At 50.2% G+C, this 26,761-nt stretch overlaps 1 protein-coding gene across 1 annotated transcript; it reads left to right on the top strand.

Annotated features, from left to right (window-relative positions):
* Positions 1 to 425: 425 nt before the first annotated feature.
* LOC127556742 (NACHT, LRR and PYD domains-containing protein 12-like) lies at positions 426 to 25,010 on the top strand. The gene is made up of 10 exons (XM_051990130.1): positions 426 to 705; positions 2,059 to 2,151; positions 6,284 to 8,006; positions 13,228 to 13,398; positions 15,323 to 15,493; positions 15,583 to 15,753; positions 16,384 to 16,554; positions 20,273 to 20,443; positions 23,664 to 23,834; positions 24,704 to 25,010. The coding sequence occupies exons 1-10, from the start codon at positions 426 to 428 to the stop codon at positions 24,789 to 24,791; spliced, it is 3,210 nt and encodes a 1,069-aa protein (XP_051846090.1). The 3' UTR covers positions 24,792 to 25,010.
* Positions 25,011 to 26,761: the final 1,751 nt, after the last annotated feature.

Here is a 26,761-nt window from a genome sequence, read left to right as displayed (position 1 = left end):
CCCTCTGGGTTTTTTCAGCTTTTTGTCTCTCCATCCGTTTCTTCCGACCTCCCCACTCCTCCTTTCTCCATCTCTTTGTTGCCGTCTTTCTTTCCCCGTCCCTCTCTCTGCCTGTGCCCGCCTAGCTATTCTCTCCAGCTAGCCTTCTCTGCACCCCCTACTCTCGGCTGCCTTTTCCCCGGCCCCTCCCTGTAGCCCCCCTCCCACACCACCCCCTCTTTGTCGGCTGTGGGGCAGTTCCCCATGTCCACCGTGGAAGCTCCTCTGTCCTCCTCCTCCGGTGCCGGGCCAGATAGAGGCTGACACTGGGCACTCCCTTGCCTGAGCAGGAAGCCTCTTATCCTGCCCAAGTCCCCGGGCTCTGGACCCTTCCTCGAAGCAGGGCCCGAGGGCTTCTGCCCTCGGCTGAGGCCTTGGCCGTGGACATGGCGGACGCCATCCTCTGCTGCCTGGCAGCCTATCTGGAGGAGCTGGAGTCCGTGGAGCTGAACAAGTTCAAGATGTATCTGGGCCTGGAGGCCGAGAGGGTGGGGGAGGGGAGAGTGCCCCGGGGGCGGATGGAGAAGGCGGGACCCCTGGACATGGCGCAGATCTTGGTGGCCCACTGGGGCCCAGCTGAGGCCTGGGAGCTGGCCCTCCGCGTCTTCAACCGGATCAACAGGAAGGACCTTTGGGCACGAGGCTGCCAAGAGGCTCTGGCGAGAGGTAAGGACAAAAAAGGCCTCTCTTCCCCGGGGGCCGGGGAGCCCTGGCCTGGGACCCCGAAGGCTCTGCTGCTGGCCCTGGCTGTGGGCCGGACTCACTGTGTGACAGCAAGCGGGCCAGTCCCTTTCTCTGGGCCGGCCTTCCTTTCCCCTTCTGAAAGATAAGGGACTGAACCCTATGTCTTCTGGGGGTCTTTCTGCTCCTCCAACATCACCTGTGTGGAAACCTTGTCCAGCCGTGGGTGGGGAGATGGCTCTTTGTAAGGGATGGGCTTTCAGCCACCAGAGCCATCCAAGAGGAAGATGGGCTACCTCTGGAGGCAGTGGGCCCTCCGTCCCCGGAGCCTTGAGCTGAGGGGAGGATCACTTGGGGGTATGCGGTAGTGAGAATTCTGGGCCCAGAAGTGCCCCAGGACCCCTTCTACTCAGAGAGTCAGTAAAAATCTATTGACTGATTGATCAATTGACTGACCAGCTGGCTGGCTGACTGACTGACTGACTGACCGATAAACTGACTGACCGATAAACTGACTGGCTGTCTGTCTGTCTGGCTGACTGACTGGCTGACTGACTGACTGACCGATAAACTGACTGGCTGGCTGGCTGGCTGGCTGGCTGACTGACCGACTGACCGATAAACTGACTGGCTGGCTGGCTGGCTGGCTGGCTGTCTGGCTGGCTGGCTGACTGACTGACTGACCGATAAACTGACTGGCTGGCTGGCTGGCTGGCTGGCTGACTGACTGACTGACCGATAAACTGACTGGCTGTCTGTCTGGCTGGCTGACTGACTGGCTGACTGACTGACTGACCGATAAACTGACTGGCTGGCTGGCTGGCTGGCTGGCTGACTGACCGACTGACCGATAAACTGACTGGCTGGCTGGCTGGCTGGCTGACTGACTGGCTGACTGACTGACTGACCGATAAACTGACTGGCTGGCTGGCTGGCTGGCTGACTGACTGACCGACTGACCGATAGACTGACTGACCGACTGACCGATAAACTGACTGGCTGGCTGGCTGGCTGGCTGACTGACTGGCTGACTGACTGACTGACTGATTGACCAACTGGCTGGCTGACTGACTGACTGACTGACTGACCAACCAGCTGACTGGCTGATTGACCAACTGACCAATGACTGACTGACTGACTGATTGATTGACTGACTGATTGACTGACCCATTAGCTGACTGACTGATTGAATGCCTGAGTGAATGAATGAATGAATGAATGAGTCTGGTTAGGTCAAGTTGAGTTGAGTAAGCCTAGCTGATCTCTAGAGGACCAGGCTATGGCAGAAGATTGAGCCTTCTCCAGTGATGGGTGGCCTCCACTTTTTTCCTTTTCCAGATGTCCCTCACTCCTTGGAGGTCACTACTTTAGACTCCTGTGGCAGGGAGCCCGGACGCTTGGCCGACAGCTCTCCAGGGATGACAAAGAAAGGTGAGCAGCCAGAACCATGTCGACCCTGTTCCCCTCAAGCCAGCCAGTTGGGTCTCAGACTCATCTCTCTCAGGCTGGGCCGACCCAACGACCAACATGTTGTTCTTGGAAAACCTCCATGTTTCGGCCCTCTGTTGTGTGTTAGTGTCCAGGAAATCTTGGGACACGGGTCTCAGCTCTGTGGGCACCTTGCCCACATCTTCATCTGCTGAGCCCAGGAGTAAGGGAACGCCTGGATCGGAGAAACGGGTGGACCAAAGTGGAAGGCTGACAAGGGTCAAGACCCTGAGAAATGACATATAAGAGCTAGACAATGTCCGTGACAGAACAGCCAGGATAGCAGTGGCTAGCATTCATGAACAGAGTGCTTTTCAGAGTGCTCATCCAGTCCTTCTGAGAGTGAGGGCTCATTATCCCCATTTTATAGATGAGGAGACTGAGGTGAGAGCTAAGTGTCTGAGGTGACCTTTGAACTGGGTCTTCCTTTCTTCACTAATCACGTCCCCTTGGATCTCATGTCATGAGGACGGGCTCAGGAAATGAGCCTGGAGAGGAGGAGACTTGGGGGCACATGAGAGTTCTTCTGATAGTTAAAGGACTATCCCCAGGAGGAAAAAATGAACTGAACCAGGGAAGTGAATGCAAGTCTCAGGTTCAGCAGATTTGGACTCAACAAGAGTGAATGGGTCCCAATCAGCTTGATCCCACCCTAGAACAGGCTGTCTGCTGGGTGAGGTAATGAGCTCCCCATCAGCGCAGGCTGGAGGCCCGCCTCCTTCATGGAGGGGTGAAGAGAAGCTCTTGGTTCAGGGAGGACCTGAATTCAATGCCCTGGGAAGTCCCTTCAGCTAGGAGATTTAAGATGGCCTCTGGGAAAGACTGCTGCTCTGGGCGTCAGATGACACGGGTTCGAATTTCATCAGACCCCACAAGTGTGTAGGGGCAATCACCTAGCTTCTGAGAGGCTCTGATTAGCTACAAAATGGGGATCCAAATTCAGCCTTTTTAGATCACACAGGCCAGAAGTGTAGGAGTTCAGAGTGAAATCTTTACAAGGGAACACATTCTGACCCACGTGCTGTCGAGGAGATTTCTGCTCAGGTTTGGGGGTGGTCACAAGAGAGATGCTGAGGGCGGGAGGTGGTGATGGGGCCAAGAAGTCCTGGATTCAAATCTCACTTGCAAAATGGGAACAGTAGCATCCGTGGGGCCTCCCTTGGTGGTCATTGGGACCCCGGGATCTGATACATCCCATAGAGACAGACACGGACGCCTGGGTCCTTCTGGCACTGAGGTTTATGGTGGGTGAGGAGCCCCTTGCTCTGGGTAAGAGGTAGGGCCGGATGCCCTCCAAGGCCCTTCCTGCCCCGGGGGAGGCCCTGACATGGAAAGGTGGCCGAGACATCAGCCAGCCTCCGAGGCTTCGCTACTTCTGAGAACATATGATTCATGGAAGCAGTTCCCTTTTCTAAAACTGAGCAAAAGACAACAGGGATTTTGCGGCTTTCTTGGCCCCCGTGTGTGGCCCTAAAGTTCAGGGGTGGCGGTAGCAAAGCAGATCTCTCAGAGATTTGCATGACTTCCTTTTCCTGACTTAGAGCCACCTCCTTTCAGGCTTCCTCTTTCTAGGTCTCAGTTTCCTCCCATGTCAAAAGATGCAGTCAGAGCCAAGGGTCAGGCAAGAGCCGGAGGAGAAGTTTTCTCATTTTCCCTAACTGATTCTTGTTCCCTGTATCACCAGAGCAAATCCTCTCCTTTCCTAGGCTCCAGCTTCTTCCTCTATAAGGGAGAGAGCCCAGGGTCCTTCCAGCTGATCCCAGGATGCATTGCTGAAAAGGCTAAGGTCCCTTTCTGAGGGGTAGCGGGAAGCCGCTCACCTCCAGGACCGGTATTGAAACATCGGTTGATGTGGGAAAGGGGGATGTTGCAATGGAAAACTCACTTTCAATTCAGTCCAATCCAGTGAGCAGGTTCAGTGCCTACAGAACCCTGCACTAAGTTCTAGGTTAGAATGGGAATAGATGATGAAGGGGATGAGGATGGAGCTGTCCATCACAGCTAGAACAGCAGCCGGCTCTGCGGCCAGAGGCAGATCTCAGCTGGGGCCATGATGGTTACTTCACAATCAGAGCTGTGTTCTACTTCCTACCATCTCATTCCCCCTTATCCCAAGCTCATCCCCAACTCCCCAGCTGAGGGAGGCAAGGAACTTCTGGTACTGGAAGATTTCAAGCAGATCTCTTGTAGGGGATTCTTGTGAGGCCCAAATTGGTCTCAAAGCCTCTGAAGGTCCTCCCGGCTTAGAAACTTTGGGGTAGGGGAGAGTCCAGCTGCACCCCAAAGTGTGTGGCAAAATGGGTTTAAAGGACTTTGAAAATATCAATTATGACTGATCAGGGAGAGACAGCGTGGATAAGCTGGACATTAGAGAGCAGCTCTGAGAGATCCTTCTAACTCCCTGGACCCACTCACAGGGTTCCAAGAACTAGAAGGAACTTCTGAGGTCAGAACATAAGATCATAGAACAGATCCCAGAGATTTTAGCATTTTAGGACTGATTGTAGGAACAGAGCTTGGAAGGAAGCCGGGTAGGCTTTCTCATGATTTTTCCCTTTTGTTCTGCTTTTTCTTTCACAACATGACTGATACGGAAATACATTTTAAATGATCTTACGTGTATAACTTATATCAAATGGCTTTGTTGTCTTGGGGAGGGAAGGAGAAAAAAATCTGGTACTCAAAATCTTACAAAAAGGGATGTTTTTTTAAAAATAACTTTTTATTGATAGAACGCATGCCAGGGTCATTTTTTACAGCATTATCCCTTGCATTCTCTGAAAAAATACAATTTTTCCCCTCCCTCCCTCCACCCCCTCCCCCAGATGGCAAGCAGTCCTATACATGTTGAATAGGTTACAGTATATCCTAGATACAATATATGTGTGCAGAACCGAACAGTTTTCTTGTTGCACAGGGAGAATTGGATTCAGAAGGTAGAAATAACCCGGGAAGAAAAACAAAAATGCAAGCGGTTTATATTCATCTCCCAGAGTTCTTTCTCTGGGTGTAGCTGCTTCTGTCCATCTTTGATCAATTAAGGCTCTCTTTATCGAAGAGATCCACTTCCATCAGAATACATCCTCAAACAGTATCGTTGTTGAGGTATATAATGATCTCCTGGTTCTGATCATTTCACTCAGCATCAGTTCCTGTAAGTCTCGCCAGTCCTCTCCGTATTCATCCTGCTGGTCATTTCTTACAGAACAATAATATTCCATAACGTTCATATACCACAATTTATCCAACCATTCTCCAATTGATGGGCATCCATTCATTTTTCAGCTTCTAGCCACTACAGACAGGGTTGCCACAAACATTTTGGCACATACAGGTCCCTTTCCTTTCTCTAGTATCTCTTTGGGGTATAAGCCCAGTAGGAACACTGCTGGATCAAAGGGGATGCCCAGTTTGATAACTTTTTGAGCCTAGTTCCACATTGCTCTCCAGAATGGCTGGATGTGTTCCCAATTCCACCAACAATGCATCAGTGTCCCTGTTTTCCCGCATCCCCTCCAACATTCCCCATGATCTTTCCCTGTCATTCTAGCCAATCTGACAGGTGTGTAGTGGTATCTCAGAGTTGTCTTAATTTGCATTTCTCTGATTAATAATGATTTGACAAAAAGGGATGTTGAGGGGCAACTAGGTGGCAGTGGATAGAGCACAGTCCTGAAGTCAGGAGGAGCTGAGTTTAAATTCAGTCTCAAACACTTAACACTTCCTAGCTATATGACCCTAGGCAAGTCACTTAACCCCGGTTGACCCAGGGAAAAAAATGAATGTTGAAAACCATCTTTACATGTAATTGGAAAAATACTATTGAGTAAAAAAAAAAAATCAAATCAAATAAAAAACCAAAACCAAAAGAGGGGAAACAGATAGGGGACAGTGGATAGAACAGTGGATGTGGAGTCCTGAGTTCAAATGGTGACAGTTGGCCGGGACCAGCACACACTCACAGCTAGCTTTCTCTCGGGGCCATTTCCCACCTTAGAGAAATCAGAGGCCCTGGAATGAATAATAACGTGTGCCCCGATAAATGTTCAACGATCCCTTTGTTCCTTTCCGTTAGATCCCCAGGAAATGTACCGCGAGCACGTCAGGCGCAAGTATCGCTTTATTGAGGACAGGAACGCCCGCCTGGGAGAACTCGTGAACCTCAGCCAGAGATACACGCCGCTGCTCCTGGTGAAGGAGCACGCCACCCTGACCAGAGCCCAGCATGAACTCCTGGCTGTGGGGCGGCAGCACGCGCTGGGCCTGGACCAGCGGGCCAGCCCCATCCAGGTAGAGACGTTGTTCGAGCCGGACGAGGAGCGCCCGCACGCGCCACACACGGTTGTGCTGCAGGGGGCCGCCGGGATTGGGAAGTCCATTCTGGCCCAGAAGGTCATGCTGGACTGGGCCGACGGGCGCCTCTACTCCGGCCGCTTTGACTACGTCTTCTACATGAACTGCCGAGAGATGAACCAGTTCCGGGAGAGGAGCATGGACGATCTGATTTCGGTCTGCTGGCCCGAGAGGAACGTGCCCATTTCTGAGATTGTTCGGGTCCCCGAAAGACTCCTGTTCATCATCGACGGCTTCGACGAGCTCCGGGCTTCCTTCCACGAGCCGAGAGACTGCGGCTGCATCCGGTGGGGGGAGAGGAAGCCGGTGGAGGCCCTCCTGAGCTGCCTGCTCAGGAGGAAGCTGCTCCGGGAGCTGTCCTTGCTGATCACCACCAGACCCACCACGCTGGAGACCCTCCACCACATGCTGGAGCATCCCCGGCACGTGGCCATCCTGGGCTTCTCGGAGGCTCTGCGCCAGGAGTACTTCTACAAGTTTTTCCGGCACGAGGAGCAGGCCCGCCAGGGCTTCAGCCTGGTGCGGGACAACGAGCCGCTCTTTACCATGTGCTTCGTGCCCTTGATGTGCTGGATAGTCTGCACCTGCCTCAAACAGCAGCTGGAGGCCGGCTGGCCCTTCCCCCACACCTCCAAGACCACCACGGCCGTCTACATGTTCTACCTGCTGAGCCTGCTGCAGCCCAAGCCGGGGCGACCCCGGGCCCGGCCGCCGCCCAACCTCCGGGGGCTCTGCTCCCTGGCTGCCAGGGGCCTCTGGAGCCAGAGGATCCTCTTCGAGGAGGAGGACCTGCACAAGCACGGCTTGGACAGAGACGACTTTTCGGCCTTCCTCAACGTGAACATCTTCCACAAAGACATCCAGTGTGAGCGATACTACAGCTTCATCCACTTGAGCTTCCAGGAGTTCTTCGGCGCCATGTTCTACGTCCTGGAGGGGGAGCCGGGGGCCCCTTCGGCAGACGTGGGGAAGCTTCTCAAGCGCTACGCCAAGTCTGAGAGGAGCCACCTGGCCCTCACCGTGCGCTTCCTCTTCGGGCTCCTTAACGATGAGAGGCGGAGCTCCCTGGAGAAGCAGCTCGGCAGGAAGACCTCCCGGCGCACCAAGAGGGAGCTGCTGCGCTGGATCCAGGCCAAGGCGCTGAGCGAAGGCTCCACGCTGCAGCGGGGAGCCCTGGAGCTCTTCCAGTGCCTCTACGAGATCCAAGAGGAGGACTTCATCCAGAGGGCGCTGGACCACTTCCAGGTGGTCGTGGTCAGCGACATGGCCACCAAGATGGAGCACATGGTCTCCTCCTTCTGCGTGAGGAACTGCTGCAGCGCCGTGGTGGTCCACCTGGGCTCGACCATGTTCAGTGCCGACTGTGAGGAAGACGCCGGGAACCAAGACGGCCGTGGGGCGGTGTCCGAGGGCGGGGAGCGGCCCGGGAACCAGGCTCCGGAGCAGTGAGTCCTCAGCTTCTCGGCTGCCAGATGGAGGGGTAGGCTGGGCCCCGAAATCCCAGAATGTCAGAGCTGGAACAGATCGCAAAAGGCATCTGGCGCAATACCTCCGTTGTCCAGACCAGGTCTGGACAGACTTCCTCAAGTTCCCGTAACGAAGCAGGGGCAGCGCCTGGGCTGGGACTTCAGGGAGGCCAGAAATGGAGGAAGCCTTAGAAATCCCCAAATCCAGGGGGCTCCCTTAGTGAGGCCATGAGGCCACATGACTTAGCAAGGAAGTGGCAGTGCTGGAAGATTAACCCAGGCCTTCCTGGTCTGGATCAGGAAGCTTGGATTGGAAAAAAAATCACTTATAACATATATACACACATATGCAAGCCACATGTAAATATCCTATATATGGTATACTCCATGTGGATGTGAACATATATACACATGTGTGTATATCCAAGCCACATGTAAATATCCCATATATAGTATAGTCTGTGTGGATGTGAACATATATAAATGCACATGTGTGTATATCCAAGCCACATGTAAATATCCTATATAGTGTAGTCTGTGTGGATGTGTAGATATATAAACACAGAGATGTATATATCCAAGCCACATGTAAATATCCCATATATAGTATAGTCTGTGTGGATGTGAACATATATAAATACACATGTGTGTATATCCAAGCCACATGTAAATATCCTATATATAGTATAGTCTGTGTGGATGTGAACATATATAAATACACATGTGTATATCCAAGCCACATGTAAATATCCTATATATAGTATAGTCTGTGTGGATGTGAACATATATAAATACACATGTGTGTATATCCAAGCCACATGTAAATATCCCATATATAGTATAGTCTGTGTGGATGTGAACATATATAAATACACATGTGTGTATATCCAAGCCACATGTAAATATCCCATATATAGTATAGTCTGTGTGGATGTGAACATATATAAATACACATGTGTGTATATCCAAGCCACATGTAAATATCCCATATATAGTATAGTCTGTGTGGATGTGAACATATATAAATACACATGTGTGTATATCCAAGCCACATGTAAATATCCCATATATAGTATAGTCTGTGTGGATGTGAACATATATAAATACACATGTGTGTATATCCAAGCCACATGTAAATATCCTATATATAGTATAGTCTGTGTGGATGTGAACATATATAAATACACATGTGTGTATATCCAAGCCACATGTAAATATCCTATATATAGTATAGTCTGTGTGGATGTGAACATATATAAATACACATGTGTGTATATCCAAGCCACATGTAAATATCCTATATATGGTATACTCCATGTGGATGTGAACATATATACACATGTGTGTATATCCAAGCCACATGTAAATATCCCATATATAGTATAGTCTGTGTGGATGTGAACATATATAAATGCACATGTGTGTATATCCAAGCCACATGTAAATATCCTATATAGTGTAGTCTGTGTGGATGTGAACATATATAAATACACATGTGTGTATATCCAAGCCACATGTAAATATCCCATATATAGTATAGTCTGTGTGGATGTGAACATATATAAATACACATGTGTGTATATCCAAGCCACATGTAAATATCCTATATATAGTATAGTCTGTGTGGATGTGAACATATATAAATACACATGTGTGTATATCCAAGCCACATGTAAATATCCTATATATAGTATAGTCTGTGTGGATGTGAACATATATAAATACACATGTGTGTATATCCAAGCCACATGTAAATATCCCATATATAGTATAGTCTGTGTGGATGTGAACATATATAAATACACATGTGTGTATATCCAAGCCACATGTAAATATCCCATATATAGTATAGTCTGTGTGGATGTGAACATATATAAATACACATGTGTGTATATCCAAGCCACATGTAAATATCCCATATATAGTATAGTCTGTGTGGATGTGAACATATATAAATACACATGTGTGTATATCCAAGCCACATGTAAATATCCCATATATAGTATAGTCTGTGTGGATGTGAACATATATAAATACACATGTGTGTATATCCAAGCCACATGTAAATATCCTATATATAGTATAGTCTGTGTGGATGTGAACATATATAAATACACATGTGTGTATATCCAAGCCACATGTAAATATCCTATATATAGTATAGTCTGTGTGGATGTGAACATATATAAATACACATGTGTGTATATCCAAGCCACATGTAAATATCCCATATATAGTATAGTCTGTGTGGATGTGAACATATATAAATACACATGTGTGTATATCCAAGCCACATGTAAATATCCATATATAGTATAGTCTGTGTGGATGTGAACATATATAAATACACATGTGTGTATATCCAAGCCACATGTAAATATCCCATATATAGTATAGTCTGTGTGGATGTGAACATATATAAATACACATGTGTGTATATCCAAGCCACATGTAAATATCCCATATAGTATAGTCTGTGTGGATGTGTAGATATATAAACACACAGGTGTGTATATACTCATATACAAAACGCATGTAGACGTGTGTGTGCATATATAATCCTGTACATAAGCTATCTGTCCATGAACCTACCAACAGAGAAATAAGATGTCATCTGTTCCTCGGGACAGCCCTGAGAAATAGGCTCTTACCGTTCCTCTTTCCGGGTTCAGATTCTTCTATAGCTCACCACCCTGGGCCTCGGTTTTAGAAAACGAGGAAGTTAGACTAGATGATTTCTAATAACAATAATGCTAATGATGGTGACCGCTAACATTAAGATACCACTAAGTTCCCATCACTGTGCTAAGCTACGTACAATTATGATCTCACTTATTCTTCACAACGACCCTTTGAAGTAGATGCTTTTATTATCCCCATTTTACAGATGGGGAGCCTGAGGCAGACAGAGAGAGGTTCCACAGCTAGCATGAGGCTAGACTTGAACTGATTTGATCTGAACTCAGGCCTCCTGTCTCCAAGTCAGCTGCCTGATCTCTAAGGTCCTTCCAGCTCTGATTATTCTGCTCTTTCAGGTGACTGGCTGTCTTTGACTGGGCCGGTCTCTCTCTCTGAGTTTGTTTCCCCATTTGTAATAACAAGAAAACCTTGTGTTAAATAGAACTTTCAGGTCTACAAGGTGCTTTATGCATTTTATCTCATTTTGTCCTGGTGAAAAAAAGGCATTCTTACCTTTGTTTTACGAGGGAGGAAATTGAGGCTTAGAAGGGCACCCAGTTTGCTAAAAATCAAAGGCATCAGGAGCAGAATTTAGTCAAGTCTTTGCCAAAGTCGCCCGTCCTTACCTGCACCATGAGGAGGTCAGGCTCATTCTCTCAGTGACCTTCAGACTAAGTCCTTCCATGTTCCCAAGATCTCCGAAGGCCTTCCCAGCACCATCACTTGGATTTTTGTCCCACGCACACTCTCCATTCCAGGCTTACCTATTGCCTAGGAATGATGCTCAATCTCCTACCCCATACCTCTGCCCAAGCAGTGCCTCATGCCTAGACTGCCCACTCCCTGTGCATTGGGTCTTTCTGAGCGTTTCAATTTCACTACTTCCTCCTGAAATCACTTTGTTAAACTCTGTTTGTATTTCCTGAGGACACAATGTAACTTCCATGAAAAGGTCAGCTTCTCAAAGGACTGGTTCCTTCCTCTATTTGTATCTAGTCCTAGCACTTTCCTTAAATAATTTTTTTTTTTTGCTCTTTTAGTAGTATTTTGTTTTTCCCGTTACATGCAAAAATAGTTTTCAATGTTCATTTCTGTTAGATTGTGAGTTCCAAGTTTTTTCTTCCTCCCTTTTTTGTCTCCTCCTTCCCTGAGACTGCAAGCAATCTGATACAGGGTATACATGTACAATAATTTTAAACAATTTTGATTTAACTTTAATTTATTTTCAATGATTCCCATACTAGTCGTATCATGAAAGAAAAATCAGAACAAAAGGGAAAAAAAAATGAGAATCAAAAAACAAACAAAAAAACTGTGAAAATAGTATTCTTTGATCTGCCTTCTGGTCTCTCTCTGGAAGCAGATGACATTTTTCATCCCAAGTCCATTGGAATTGCCTTGGATCATTGTATTGCTGACAAGAGTTAAGTCTATCATAGTTGCTTATCCCATAGTCTTGCTGTTACATGTTCTTTGGGTTCTGCTCTCTTTACTCAAGCATCCTTTTTTTTCTCCCTCCCTTCCTCCCACCCTCTCCCCTAGATGGCAAATAATCCCATATATGTTAACATGAAAGCACTTACTTTGTGCCAGGCGTTGAGCTAGGCCCCTAAATTACACAAATATAAGGAATAAAACACTGTTTCCAAGGAGCCTAATGGGTGAGACAACAAACAATATAAGTATATACAGAATAGATACATTGGATTAACATTTTGATCAGTGAAGCAACTTCAATTAACTCCCTTCTCCCTGAGCCTGTTTCCTTCTTTAGCCTCCAATACAATGTCAGGCACAGAGTAGATGATTAATACTAGTTGACTGACTATGAGAAGGTTGGATTCAGGGATTTGTAAGGATCCTCCTAACTCTACAAAATGATGTAGAATTGTGGTCCCCACACCCCCAACCCAGGTCCTCCTGGGGAGATTGCTGAGAGAGAGCCCTCCCTGTGAATTTGGCTCCCGTTCCCTTTGGGTCTAAAGCTGTCCATGGTCCTGCCCTGAAGAGTTTTGCCACTTGGTGACCCTAATTTGCTTCAGAATGAGTTCTCTTTTTGAAGAAGTGAGAATCACACAGGACCTCAGAAGTTATCCCATCGTGGTGCACATGTCCCCTCTACAGCATAAAATTTTACAATTCAATACAGTGCAATTCTACAATTGCAGTTATTCAGTGCACACTTTGTATAATTCACAGAGAACAGGAAGAGTTGAGTCATTCGATATTCAGTCAGCAAGCATTTATTCATGGTTATCATGTGTAGTAACTAGGCCATGCTAAGCCTAATGTTGGAGTTTCTTCTCCAACAGAGATGTGGGACTAGAAGTGAGAGATCTCAGTCCTCCCCTGAATAGACATCCTTGCTAAATCAGCACCAGCAAATGGATCCTCTTGGTTCCATCTTATGACCTTCCTCAATGGCAAACTCACCACCTTCCCGGTTAGCACATTCTGTTTGGCCCAGTCTCTTCCCCCGTGCCTATGTCTTTCCTCCTGGGTCTGTCTCTTCTTCCTGTAGGTCCGAGAAGGACGTCCTTCCGGAGGCCTACTGTGAGCATCTTGCCACTGCCCTCAGCACCAACTGGAATCTTATAGAGCTGGTTCTATACCGGAACGTCCTGGGGAACCGTGGAGTGAGACTGCTGTGCCGAGGGCTCAGACATCCCAACTGTCAACTCCAGAACCTTCGGTAAGGACAGCCTGGTTCCTTTGCTTAGGATAGCTCACTAGAGCAGCTTTAAGCAAGAGGGAGAGGGCTGAGAAACTGAGGGAGCTCAGAACTGACCAGTATCTGGGGTGAAGGGTCTGTAGGGAAGAGCAGAAGCACTGAGCTGGCAATCAAGCCCCAGCTTCTAGGCCCTGTTCTGTCACCATCTTCTTGGGTGATCACTTCCCCTTTCTGACCATTGGCAAGCAGTAAGTGCATGAGCAGTGATGTTGCACACGGGAAATGGGTCAGCAGGATGAGACACAGATTGTTGAAGAAAGATGGCACTCTGGAATCCATTGCTCTCAGAAGGTTTAAGGGATTTATCCCATTTCTTATCTGTCAGGAATAAATCAGGCCTCCCTCAGGTCAGGTGGTCCCTAAGGACCAAGGTGACTGAGCTCCAGTTGTGGCAGGCAGAAAATGGCATGAGATGTTGGAAAAAATGATGACCCCCTGACAGTGAGGAAGTTTTGAGAGTCACCTTCCACTGTGATAAAGTCATGTCCTTCTGTAGCTCTCAGATTCTCCTGAAAAATGGATCTACCTTGGTCTACTTCCCTCTGAAGGGAGCTTTGACCCCGTCTCTCTACTCTTAGGCTGCCCTGCTTCAGGCCCTCATTCCCTGCCTCCTGCACTACTACTTCAGGTTTCTGGCTGATCCCCTTAATTCCGGTTTCTCTTCTCCCTTCTATCCTCCACGTGGCATCCAAGTCATTCTTCTAAGGCACAGGTGTGAGCGTGTCGCTTGCCTGCTCAGAATCCTGTAGGAGCTCCTAGACTACTGTACCCATCCCATCTTCATCAGTTGGTTATCTCTCCTCCCTCACCCCCGTCCAGTCTGTGTTCCAGCTTACGCAGTCTATGAAATGCTGCCCGACTTTGGCTTTCAGCCTTGGTCTTCGTGGCTTTCCCACTTCTGGAAGGCCCTCCCTCTTCACCCCAGCTCTCAGGTTTCTTATCTTCCTCCCTGTGGAGCCTCTGTCCCTTCTTTCAGTCAGTCCTGCGCTCTCTGTCTTGCATTGCTTTATCTCACTTATGCTGAGCCGGTTGGTTGGTTGTTGTCTGTTGGAAGAGCACCAAAATGACATCACCACAGTGGGGTCAAGTTGCAGTGCAGGGGGTGGTGAAGAGAGACCGGCCCTGGAGCCAGGAAGAGTTAGGTGAGTTTTAACTCCACCTCTGACACGTCTACTTCTAGCTGTGGTAACAAGGCAGTGAAGTGGTTTGAACTTGAAGTTGGGAAGATCGGAGTCCAAAGCCTGCCTTAGCTGGGTGATCCTAGCCAAGTCACCTAAAAGGGCTGTCTGCCTCAGTTTCCTCAACTGTAAAATATTATCATAACAGCGCCTACCTCCCAGGTTGTGAGGGTCAAATAAAATCATGTATATAAAGTGGTTCACAAACCTGAAAGTGTTCTGTAATCCTAGCCATTATACCAACTGTGTCTTCGTGGACAAGTCACTTAGCCCCTCCGTCTCTGGCACAATCTGTAAGATTTTAAGACTTTCAGTTACAGGGGAGATTTAGTAGAGGAAGCTGCTTTTCCTGGAAGTTCCAAGGTCGAGGACACTCCAGGTCTGGTCTCCTATCTTGTAGTTGACTTTGAATTTTGAGTGACTGGCATACAGTAGGCGATTAATACCTGCTTATGGAGCTTGAGGCAAATATGGTGCTTGCTTTGCCTCCTTCTGGACTTTCTACTATAGCTGGGATGAGAGTTGGAGGGATTTCCAGCTCTGAGATTCTTTGTTGTTTGGAGGGAAGGAGAGAGTGGGGTAAATGGCTTCTTCTCCCTTTGGGAGCTCACGATCCTCTGGGAGCTGGTGAGGGGGGCTGGCAGCGTCCCTGGTGCGCTCCCTCGGCCTTGCTCCCTCTGCCCGCCTCGCCCCACTTCCTCCTCCAGGCTCAAGCGATGTCGACTCTCCAGCGCATCCTGCCACGACCTCTCCTCGGCTCTCCTGAGCAATCAGAATTTAACCCGGCTGGACCTGAGCAGGAACTCGCTGGGGGCCGCGGGGATGAAACTGCTGGCCGAGGGCCTCCGGCACCCCAAGTGCCGCCTCCAGATGCTGCAGTAAGTCCCTCCCGGGGCAGGAGGGGAGGAGGAGGGGGCAGCCCCTTCCCCATCCAGTTCCGGCTCCCCACCAGCGCTCTCCTGGCCAGGTTGCGGCGGTGCGGGCTGGATAGGGAAGCGTGCCAGGAGCTCTCCAAGGTGCTGAGCTCCAGCCGCCACTTGACGGAGCTGGATCTGACGGGCAATGCCCTGGGGGACTCGGGGCTGCGGCAGCTGTGTGCCGGGCTGAGCCATCCTGCCTGCAAGCTGCAGACTCTGTGGTAAGTCCGGCCATCGGCAAGAAATGCCCCCAGTGGCGGGGCCCGCCGCGCGCAGGGCAGCGTGGGGCGGTGGAGAGAGCCCGGGCTTGGGGCTCTGGGGCAGGCCAGAGGAGAGTTTTAGTCAGGCCCTGGGAGCAGCAGAAAGCAGGGAACGGTGCAAAACAATGTAAGGAAGCCGGAGAACCAGAAATAAATATAAGAGGCACCCACTAGAAGGAGGGCCTCGAATGTCAAACAAAAGAAATTTGAACCTTGCCCAAGAGAGAATGAGAAATTAGTGGAGACCTCTGCCCAGAGGAAGGACCCGAGTAGATGATTCTGGGAGGGAGTGAAGAATGGAGAGCTGGAGGTGGGAGGACCAGTCAGGGCTCTACCTGTCAGAACCAAGAGGGTCCCAGTAGAGTACAGAGCCAACTCCTAATATCTGGAGGATGTGACGACAGAGGTGAGAAGTGGTGGGGGAGGCTTCCAGGGCTCGTTTAGGGAGGGATCCTGGGGGCAGTCAGAGATGTGGAGATGGGAGCCATCTGCCTGTATGACAGGGGGAGCAAATGGGACCACCACCGACAGGTGGAGAGAGAGGGGGAGGACCAAGGTCCTGGCAGCTGAACCTTGGGGGGTTTCCTCTAGGTTAAAGATCTGCCACCTGCCACCCTCTGCCTGTCAGGATCTGGCCTCCGTCCTCAGCATCAACCAGAACCTGACCGAGCTGGACCTCAGCTTAAACGACCTGGGAGACCAGGGGGTGAAATTGCTCTGTGAGGGGCTCTGCCATTCCAAGAGCCAGCTGCAGACGCTTCGGTGAGTAGCTGCTGCCTTCATTCTGAGAGGTCCCCTCAGCCACCCCGTGGCCGACCCGGGAGCCGAAAGGGACAGTGCTCCCTCCCTCCAGGCAGGAGCGTTTGCTCCCCCAGGGAAAGGGCGTTAGAACCAGTCATTGACGTGCCTCTCGTGTCCTGCTGTGTCACGAAGGGTCTGGCGTCCACAATCATGCTCTGCTTTGGGGTTTGTGGGCCAAATTCAGACCACGCGGGGCTCAAGAACAAGTGGGCAGAGCAGCCTCGGGCCTCTGCTCACACTGCCCCCCTCCACCCCTTCCCTGTGGAGGCTACATGTGGGGTAGGGCTCCCAGACCCTCTCAGAGCCCACTACACCCAAGTTTTCTTGACCCCAAATCTAATAATGCATCCACTGGGCTACCCTGTCACTGGGTAATGTGCTAAGACCTGGTGCACCCACCACCCCTTATTGCCACGTAGGCAAGTCTGATTCCTTGGCGCTTGTGCTGTTCCATACCGTGCACCGGAAAAACACAGATGTTAACAAGATGGCACTTCGGGGGTATTGAAAGCTGTGTGAGAGTTCCACAGCCAAAGGAAACATTCTGGTGTGATGGGAAGAACACCAGATCGGGCATCGAAGGGCCTTGGTTTGCCCTTGCCCTTGTTTCTTTCCTTGTAGCTATTTGGCTTTAGTCTTATGGACTAAAGCCCTAGTCCCATTGGACTAGGAATGACCCATTGAGTTCTAAGTCCAGGATCTCAGGAGGCCCCTCTTAGTTCAGTTCTGGACCCAGATCGCTGGACATAGGAAAGCTAAGATCTAGGACCAGATATGCTCCCCCTGAGGTCTGGAAAAAGAGCATCCTGCCTGCATTTGCCTTCTTGTGTGTGCTTGGCTAGGGAGGCAGAACTTTTTGAGTAATGGTCATCCTCATCTGGAGTCTCTGTAGTGTTCTGGGACATGGCACAATCAGCTCAGTGTCATCCACAAGCATGAGCATCCCATGCACACGGAATCCTTCTTGCAATTGGGCTCCTCATTTCTTCCCCAGCATTGGCCAGCACCTTTGGGTTGCTCCCATCTCTATTTTCTGGGCAGATTGACATTAATAATTAGATGCTTATTATCTCTGTTGTTGAATCTATCAAGGGATTTTTCCCTGAAAAAAATGGTGGGCATTTAATAAATGCTGATTTACTGACTAATCTTAACATTTATGCATATATAAGCATATTGTTAGAGGGAAGCTGCTAAGGCTTTTTTTTTTTTGCAAATATATTTGTCCCCCCTCCTCCCCCCACAACTGAGAAGTAGTAAACAGAGTGAGACTGGATATTCTCTTCAGTTCTTGAACAACTTATTTAAAATCCACATCTTTTGGCCATTGGGGTATGGCTCATCCTGCTGTGATCAGCTCATCTTCTCCCCTGAGAATGACTAAAGTAGTCGTAAGAAGAATCTCCTACTGGGAAATAAGCACCCAGACGCAGGAGCTCCTCACAAATCCTATCAAATCTTGGAACATCTCTCCCAGGAGGCCCAGTTCAGTCACCTGTGTCCAGGGAAAGAAATACAAAACACAACAGACAGCCAGGGACTTGAAATCCCATCTCAGGCTCATCTAGATGATCAGTCATGGTGCTCGATGCCATTTGTGGGCAGTCACCAACAAGGCCGAGGGCAGAGAGGATTTTGAGGAAGAAATCCTTCCTACCCTCTCCAAAGTAAGTCCATGAGCAAGTTATTGTATTTTCAAGCCACAAATGAAGAAGAAAAAAGAAAAAAAGACATCTCTGCCTTTTAAGTCTGCTTGGTGAGTGGTTCTTGATATTTAGCCATAGATTGTGCCCTCAGTCTTTTCCACTCATCTTCAGTCCCTGCCCATCTACCGGCTTCTTCGCTGTTGCCCACAAGTATGTCTATGTCTTCCCAAATCAAAAAGCTCTTACTCAACCCTTCCATCTCTACTGATTATTGCCTCATTTCTCCCCTCTTTTTTGAGGAGAGGCCATCTATAATAGGTACCTCCACTTCCCTTACCTGCTCTTTTTTCAACCCTCTACAGTCTGGCTTCCAATCTTATCTTTCAACTGAATCTGCTTTTCCCAAAGTCATCCATAATGGCCCTTTCTTTCTTTCTTTTTTTTTAATAGCTTTTTATTTACAAGTTACATGCATGGGTAATTTTTCAGCATTGACAGTTGCCAAACCTTTTGTTTCAATTTTTCCCCTCCTTCCCCCATCCCCTCCCCCAGATGTCAGGATGACCAATACATGTTAAATATATTAAAGTGTAAATTAAATACAAAATAAGTATATGTGTCCAAACCGTTATTTTGCTGTACAAAAAGAATCAGACTGAAATATTGTACAATTAGCCTGTGCAGGAAATCTATGCATAGAGGAAGGAAGAGAATTTGGAACTCAGAAATTTTAAAAATGATTGTTTAAAATTATTTTTATATGTAATGGAAAAATGAAAAACTAAATAAATACTTAATTTAAAAGAAAAATAATATGAGCTCTTTGAGAGCAAGGACTGTTCTACTTTTCCTTTTATACTGTCAAATCCTGCCATTATTACTTTTATAACATTTCTCATATATGTTCCCTCCTCTCTTCTGATGTGGCCATCTTTCTAGTTCAAGCTCTCATCACCTCACACCTGGACTACAGCCCGCTGGTGAGTCCCTGCCTCAAGTGTCTCCTCACTCCTGTCTGTTGTCCACATAGCTGTCAAAATTGACCTTCTTCATCTTTTTGTTTGTTTGTAATTGTCTTGAATCGTTGTATTTTTTTTTCAAAATTCAATGATTCTTCCTCCCTTTTTCCCAGTTATATTTAAAAGTAGTTTTCAACATTCATTTTGGTAAAATTTTGAGTTCCAAAATTTCTTCTCTCTCCTTCCTTATCCCCAAGATAGCAAGCAATTTGATCTAAGTTAGATGTACAATCATTTTAAACATATTTCCATATTAATCCAAATCGATCTCCTTAACTTTGAGGTCCTGCCATGTCACTTCCTTATTCTATCAATTTGAGTGCTTCCCTATTGCTTCCAAGAACAAATACAATATTCCTCCAAAACTTGGCCCTCTCAAACATTTCTATATTACATATCCCTCATGCCCCTTCTCCTAATGTACTCTGCCATTAGGTGGCACTAGCTCCTTGCTATTTCTCACAAAAGACACTGCATCTCACAACTCCGAGCATTTTTATTGGCGAATTCAATTGGATGGAACTCTCTCATTCCCTGGGGAAGGGTCACTCACCAAGAGTTCAGAGATGGGGTTTTCCAAGTCAGGGAAGAGTTTGCAGGTGAAGATATGATGTAGGAATTTGTCTTTTGGATGATAATTGAAAGCTCTGGGATGGGTAAAGAAAAGATAGAGAAAAGAGAAGATAGATTGGAGGAAGGGAAGGGAGGCAGGAGGAGGGGAAGGGAGGTAGGGGAGGGAGATGGGGAAGAGAAAGGAGCCAGGAGGGGAGGGAGACAGGAAGGGAGGAAAGGAGACAGGAGGAGGGGAAGGGAGATGGGAAAGGGAGGGGAGGGAGACAAGAGGAGGGGAAAGGAGACAGGACAAACACAATGAGGGAGTGGGAGGAAGATGATGGACTCCTCAAAGAAAGAGAAAGAATGTTAAAGGAGCTAAGACATTTTATACTTGAGCCCAGAGTAAGAAGATTAATATAAGTAACAGTATCCTCCCTTCCCTGGGGTCTTATCTTCCAGGTTGGGCATCTGTCGGCTCACCTTTGTCTCCTGTGAGGCTTTATCCACTACCCTGCAGTCCAACATTCACCTCAAGGCTCTGGATGTGAGTTTCAACGACTTGGAAGACCTGGGGGTGCACCTGCTCTGTCAGGGACTGCAGCACCCCAACTGTAAGCTTCACAAGCTGTGGTGAGTCGTCTGGGTTGGGAATGAAAGCGGGGAGAGTTCACTGTGGTCACTTCCTCATCTGAAATGAAGAGCTTCCACGTCCCTCCCACCTCAGACATTCGACGTCTTGTGTTCTCGTGTTTTCTAACTCAAAAATACTATAGTTGGAGATCCACCCCCATTCAACTTCTACTTTTTATGTTCTAAGGTCCTAGTTCTAAGGCCCCTCTTGGTTAATGTTCTAGTTCTAAGATCACTTCAGCTTAGAAGGAACCTTAATTGAGCTACTCCGCCCCTCATTTCATGGAGGTTGAAGCTGAGACTCAGAGATGAGGAATGATCCCCATGGTTGCAGAGGGAGTGAGGAGCCCAGCTGGAGCCAGACCAGTGTCTCTTTAAATCCTAAACTGGGGCCCATCCATTAGTTCCCAACACTCCCTGGGGGGTCTCCATTTCCTTCTCTCTAAGAAGAGATTGGGCTAGCAAGCCTGGACTCAAGAAGTCTCCTCCCCTAGCCTGACATTCTTTGCGGCCGCCCCAGTTCCGTGGAGCCCTTCTGTCTCCTACCTAGTTCTTGACTTAGAATGGAAGGAGCTGGAAGGGACCTCTGAAGTCAGAGGGCCGATTCTCAATATTTTATAGAGAAGGAAACTGAGGCACAGGGAGCTGCAGTGGTGCCCTCAAGGTCCCAATAGATAGGAAGCATCAGAGGTAGAGTTTGAGCTGATGGTCTCTGACTTCAGTCGGGAGGCTGGAGCCAGAAGCCATAACTTAGCTGGTGTGATGAAAAGAGCCTCTGGAATCAGGTGCCAAGGCTTAGCTCGGTCCTCTCTTGACCTGGGCAGGGCCCTTCTCACAAGATCCTAGATGCTTCTGGCAAAGACAAGGACCCTCTCTACAAAATCCCCTGGCCAGCCAAGCTTTGTCGGAAGATTCTGGGGAACACGAGCTCCTTGAAGGCAGGCTCCATCTGGGGTTTCTCTCAGCTGCCCCAGAGATGCTCTCCAATGGTGCTTCCCTCAGGTGCTCCCCAAAGATGCTTCCCTCAGGTGCTCCCCAAAGGTGCTTCCCTCAGGTGCTCCCCAAGATGCTCCTCAAAGATGCTCCCCAAAGCGCTCCTCAAAGAGATCCCCAAAGTGCTCCTCAAAGAGATCCCCAAAGTGCTCCTCAAAGATGCTTTGCATAAATTAACCAACTCTGTCCAGCTGAGTTGTCTAACTCCAGTAAGAGAGCTTGGCTCCTCCGCCCCCTCCAGCGGTTGTGAGGACGTTCTCCCTGACCAAGCGCCCAGAGAGTTCTCTGCCCCTGCCACCCAGTGGTCCTTCTCCCAGGCGCTTGCCAGAGCATCGCCGGTAAATCGCAGCCCCCCCAGACCGAGGACGTCTTACCTTCCTGCGAAATACCCCCAGTGCCTCCAGTTATCCCCAGGTGGCAAAAGCCTGGCCTTGTTCCCCGTCTGGGCCGCTCTTCTCTGGCTGCGTTCCAGGAGGCTTCCTCGAGGGCAGTGCTCAGAGCCGGGCTCGCCGCGCCTTATTCCTAGAAGTTGGGCCACGTGGCTTTGGGGGGTTGCCATATCCCCCCACTGGCTCACTACGGCCCCCAGATCCTCTTCAAACAGAGTGCTCCGGAGGCTTAGGGGACAGCTCCGTGATCCTGATGTTCCGTGGCTCGGAGGTTTATTCTCCGTTCAGTGCTCCCAACCAGAGTCCTCGGGTGCCCCTTTGCACTATTCTGTCTCCTGGTCAGACGCTCGCTCTGCCTCCTACCTGCCCTCACCCAGCTCTCTGGGATGGTGCTGCCCCCTTGTGGCCGATGCAGGGACGGCTGCGCCAACCCAGAATTCTGGCCTGTCAAGGGCGGGCTTTTATTTTAAATTTCAGTTGTTTTCATCTGCCTTTATTTGTTTTTGTTCTGCTTTGTCTCCTTTTGTTTTTGTTTTTAGTTTTTTAATTTAATTTTCCCCATTACATTTAAAACGATTTTTAGACATTTGTTTTTTAAAACTTTTGGGGAGTTCTCAGAATTCCTTTTAAAGATGCCCCAGTCCCCCTAATCTTGTTGAGAAGGGATTTGAGCGGCAGAGGAGAGATGGAGCCAGGTGCAGCAGAGGGATGCTTGGGAGCCATCTTGGCGCGCTCCTAGGTAACTCCCGGACCCCCCACTCATCTCAGCCCTTGACAAACCTTGAAGTTCCCACCTTCCCCAGACAAGCCCTCCCCCCTTGCCGTCTGTTCGGTGAGCTCCAGTGACTTTTGTAACGGCCAGGACCCTCATTTAAGGGGCCTTCCCGCCTCCCCTCCTCCACCAGCAGTGCTGGCCTCCTGGATAGTCCCTGACCCTTCCCCAGCTCCCTCCAATCCCCCTTCCCTGGGCTCTCAGGAGTCCCCCTCCTCCCCCACGGCACCTCGCTTATTGATCTTAGTTTCCCTGACCCCCTTGGGCTGCGCTCAAATTCCAGGTTCTCCAGGAGGCCTTGCCTGCCCCCTGTGAACCCCTTTCCCTCTCAAAGGACCTTCCCCCACCCCACCCATCTAGTAGGAACAGTTGTGGGCCTGGGGTCTCCTGCAAGGCGCTCCTTAAGGGCAGGGGATTTCTAGGATCCTTTCTAGGATTTCCCAATGAAGAGGGGACCCCGGAACTCTGAAAATCCTTCAAGTTCTGGGGTCCCCTCTTCACCAGTACTTGGGCAAGGCCGTCGCACAGTAGGTACCTCATAAATGCTTGTCCTGTTTGCTGAGTGCTGTGCTAGGATCTCTTGGAGGCACAAGGTTTGGCTAAGGCCTGCCTCAACCCTCAGGGAGCCCTGTTGAGTGGGGAAGGACCCCTCGTTGAGAATGACAAAGCAATCACACTTAGGGATTGAAGCAGACTTTTTAAAGTTTATTTTTCTTGAGGGTTTTTCTTTTGGGGGGGGGCGTTTTCCTCGGACTTTGATGGAAATGTTTTGCGTAATTTCACATGTGCCTTCTCAATGGGAGTGGGGGTGGGCAGGGAGGAAGGGAGAGAGTTTTCAAAACAAATAAAAAATTGTTTTACCCGCACCTGGGGAAAAAGAAAATATTAAAAGAGAATGACAAAGGCTAGATTTTGTTTGGAGAGAGGCCTGGCCCAGCGGAACCTGAGGTCAAGGCCATAAAGAGCCCAAGGGAGTCTGGGAAGCAGAGCCGGGGTGTCTTTGCTGAGCCAATCTCACAGACAAATAAGGTTCCCTCTGCCTCCTCTCCCTCTGCCCTTTGCCCAGGTTGGATAGCTGTTCCCTGTCCGGGGCTGCCTGCAGGGACCTTGCCGTGGCCCTGGGGGTCAACCAGACCCTGAGAGAACTCTACCTCACCAACAACGCTCTGGGGGACGCAGGGGTGCAACTGCTGTGTGAGAGGCTGAGCCAGCCCAGCTGCAGGCTCCGAACCTTGTGGTGAGAGCCCCCGGGATAATGGGGGGGAGGGAAGGGGGGAGACAGGCTGGAAAAGGGAAAGAGATGGGGGACTCCTAGCCTCCAGAAAGAGAGCTTAGAACATCCATGGAGTGTTGGAGCAGGGAGCGTCCTCCAAACAGGGGGTGTTAGAGAGGGAGAGTTCTCAGAACAGGGGATGTTAGAGAGGGAGAGTCCTCAGAACAGGGGATGTTAGAGCTGGAAGGCTCTCAAAATAGGGGGTGTTAGAGCAGAGAGGGCCTTCGGAACAGGGGGTGTTAGAGCCGGGAGGGCCCTTGAGACCTGTTGGAGTAGCAAGGGTCCTTAGAACATGGGATGTCAGGTCTGGGGGAAGGTCAGGAAGAGAGAATCCCAGAATGTGGGAAACCATTGTTGAGGGGTCTCCTGCAGAGGGTGGGATGCAGCTTGGACTTGGTGAACTTTCAGGCTCCGCCTAATTCTAGAAATCTGCTTTTATGTAATGGAGAGAGATCTCCTGCTGCTGCCGCCGGTGTTTAGGGTGGAGGGGAAAGGGAAGCTGGGGGATGAGACCCCGCAGAGATGCTGAGATGTAGCCTGGGGATTCTGTGAGTGCCTGTCCCCGGGTGGGAGACTCCGTGGGTGCCCACTGGAGGGTCACGGGCATCAAATCGGACAGGCCACATGCAGCCCCCCCGAGGATTTCTTTCTGCTAGGGAGTCACATTGGACCTGAGGTGGAGGAGATGGCTCTGGGCTCCCTCTTTTTCCAGAACACAGAGGGAAGCTTCTCCAGGACGGTCCTCCAGAGGCGTCGGGTCCGAGTCACCAGGACCCCGAAAGCAGAGGTAGGTGGGGTGGGTGCCACCGCTCCGTCTCCTTGTGTCTCCGTAGGTTGTTTGGTACGGAACTGACGGAAGGGACCCAGCAGGCCCTGGCTGCCCTTCGAGGAGCCAAGCCACACCTGGACATCGGCTCCTGAGGAACTCGGCCAGGGATGGGGCCTCTCGGGCCCAGGACTCATCGTCGCCCTGCAGGGAGGCCGCGGCACATCCCAAACTCTCCCAGCTTTCTCTTGTGACCAGACAACCCCTGCCAGCACTTCCACATGTGTCCACGAGTGATGGGAGCCTCCCCCTCCTGGGTCTCAAGTGGGAGAAGAAGGGCTTTGAGATGGCCGCCAATCCCAAGTGTTTCTGAACGTGTGACTGGGTAAGAGATTGGAGGAGATGCCCTCGAGGTTTCTCTCGGCCCATCTGGGGGTTCTGGCGGGGATGCCCTGTGGCCTTCCAGCTGTGGAAGTCGACTCCTCTGTGGACTGGGAGGATCTCAGAGGACCCCCCGTCTCTGTTGTGGTGAGGACCCCAGGAGGCTGGACTCTGGGATCTCCCCATCAGGGAACGGCAAGCCTTCCTGAGTCAGTCTGAGGACATCGGGGACTCCGCCGTCCTTGTGATGGGCTGGAGGGGACTCGGGTGACTTTAGTCACCAAGGGCAGCTGGACAGAGACCAAAGGCACCAGGCTTTCCAGTGGGAGAGAGCATGTGGCCAAGTCCATCTAAGGAGGAAGAAATCGAAGCATGCCCATTAGTGGGGAGACAGCAAGGCCTTGGAGGCTGGGTCCTGCCAGGGAAGACCCCCTCGTCTCCTCTGTTTCACTGCCTGGCTCCTCCAATCCCTACTTCCTGAGCAGCCCAGCCGGGTTTGGGGCCAGAACGTCCCATTTCGGCCTCGCACCACGAGGCTGAGGGAGCTTACACGTGCCCCCATGAGCCAGAGATGGGCTCTGAAAGCCGGGCCTCCTGGCACCAGGTGCAGGGCTCCAGGCATTTCAGACTCTAGAACCCAGCTGCAGACTTTAGGGGCCCTCAGAGGGGGCTTCAGTGCCCCCCAAGAAGAGCAGGAAAGACACTGGACGGTGCACTGGGAAGAGATCGAGGCTGAGAAACAGTGGGCAGAGAGGGAGGGCGACCTCAATGCAGCCAGACTGCCAGCACTCATAAGAACTCAGCCCAATGAGATCATGAAGCACCTGGGATCTGGTAGATCCAGGAGAGGTGATCCCTCCCTTTGGGAGGGTCCTCCGCCTTCTGCGCCTCCAGTCGGAGCCCTGGCCATTGCCTCAGCCGACGGCTCCCCCCCAGCCGATGGCAGACCCTTCTAATTCTCTGACAGACGGGCTAACCCAACATCTCGGACTGCATTTCTAGAATGGGAGTCCCCGACCATCCCTCCGACTTCCCCTCGACTGTCCCAGGCCCTCCTTGCGACATCCTCAATGCCTTGTGCCCCATCTGGGGCCCAGGTCTTCCTCCTCACATCCCCCAAATCTCCCTCTCTTCTCCTCTGGCCCTGCTCTCCCACCCCTTAGCACCTCGGGCCTGGGCTGGGCCAGCAGCTGCTGGGGGTCTGCCTGCCTGCCTTGGGCTCCCCACTCCAGCCACCCAGTCTCCCTCAGCTGCCAAGGGCATCATCGCCCACCTCGACAACCCCGTGATCTCCAGGATCACAGCCAAAAGGCTGTTGACGTTTAGAGCTTTTATAACCTTCCATCCCATGTTTTAATGACTTGTCACTCCAACAGCCATCTCTGCCCTCTTTCTTCCCCACCCCGTCCCATGTTCTCTTTGGTCCAAAGACACCGCCTCCCTCTGGCCATCCCCTAGGCCTGGTGTGCTCCCCCTTCCTCCTCCTGTCATCCCTGGCTTCCTTCCACCTTCTCAGGAAGCCTTTGTCTCTTATTTACAATTAATCCCACGTCTGGCTTATTTCTACCCATCTATTGGTGTGCTGTCCACTGTGAACTCCATGAGGGCCTTTATTTGGATCAGTGCTTGAACAAAATGTCCAGCACATAGTGGGTGCTCCATAAATGCACAGTGACTGGGAAAGCATGTGCGCAGATGAATCACCACAGGAGCGGGAAGTCTGCAAAGCCTTTCACAGATGCTC

This window comes from Antechinus flavipes, chromosome 3 (assembly GCF_016432865.1).
Source record: "Antechinus flavipes isolate AdamAnt ecotype Samford, QLD, Australia chromosome 3, AdamAnt_v2, whole genome shotgun sequence".
NCBI classification, from domain to species: Eukaryota; Metazoa; Chordata; class Mammalia; order Dasyuromorphia; family Dasyuridae; genus Antechinus; species Antechinus flavipes.
Note: the sequence above shows the minus strand (reverse complement) of the source record. Positions and strands in the feature narration are given on the sequence as shown.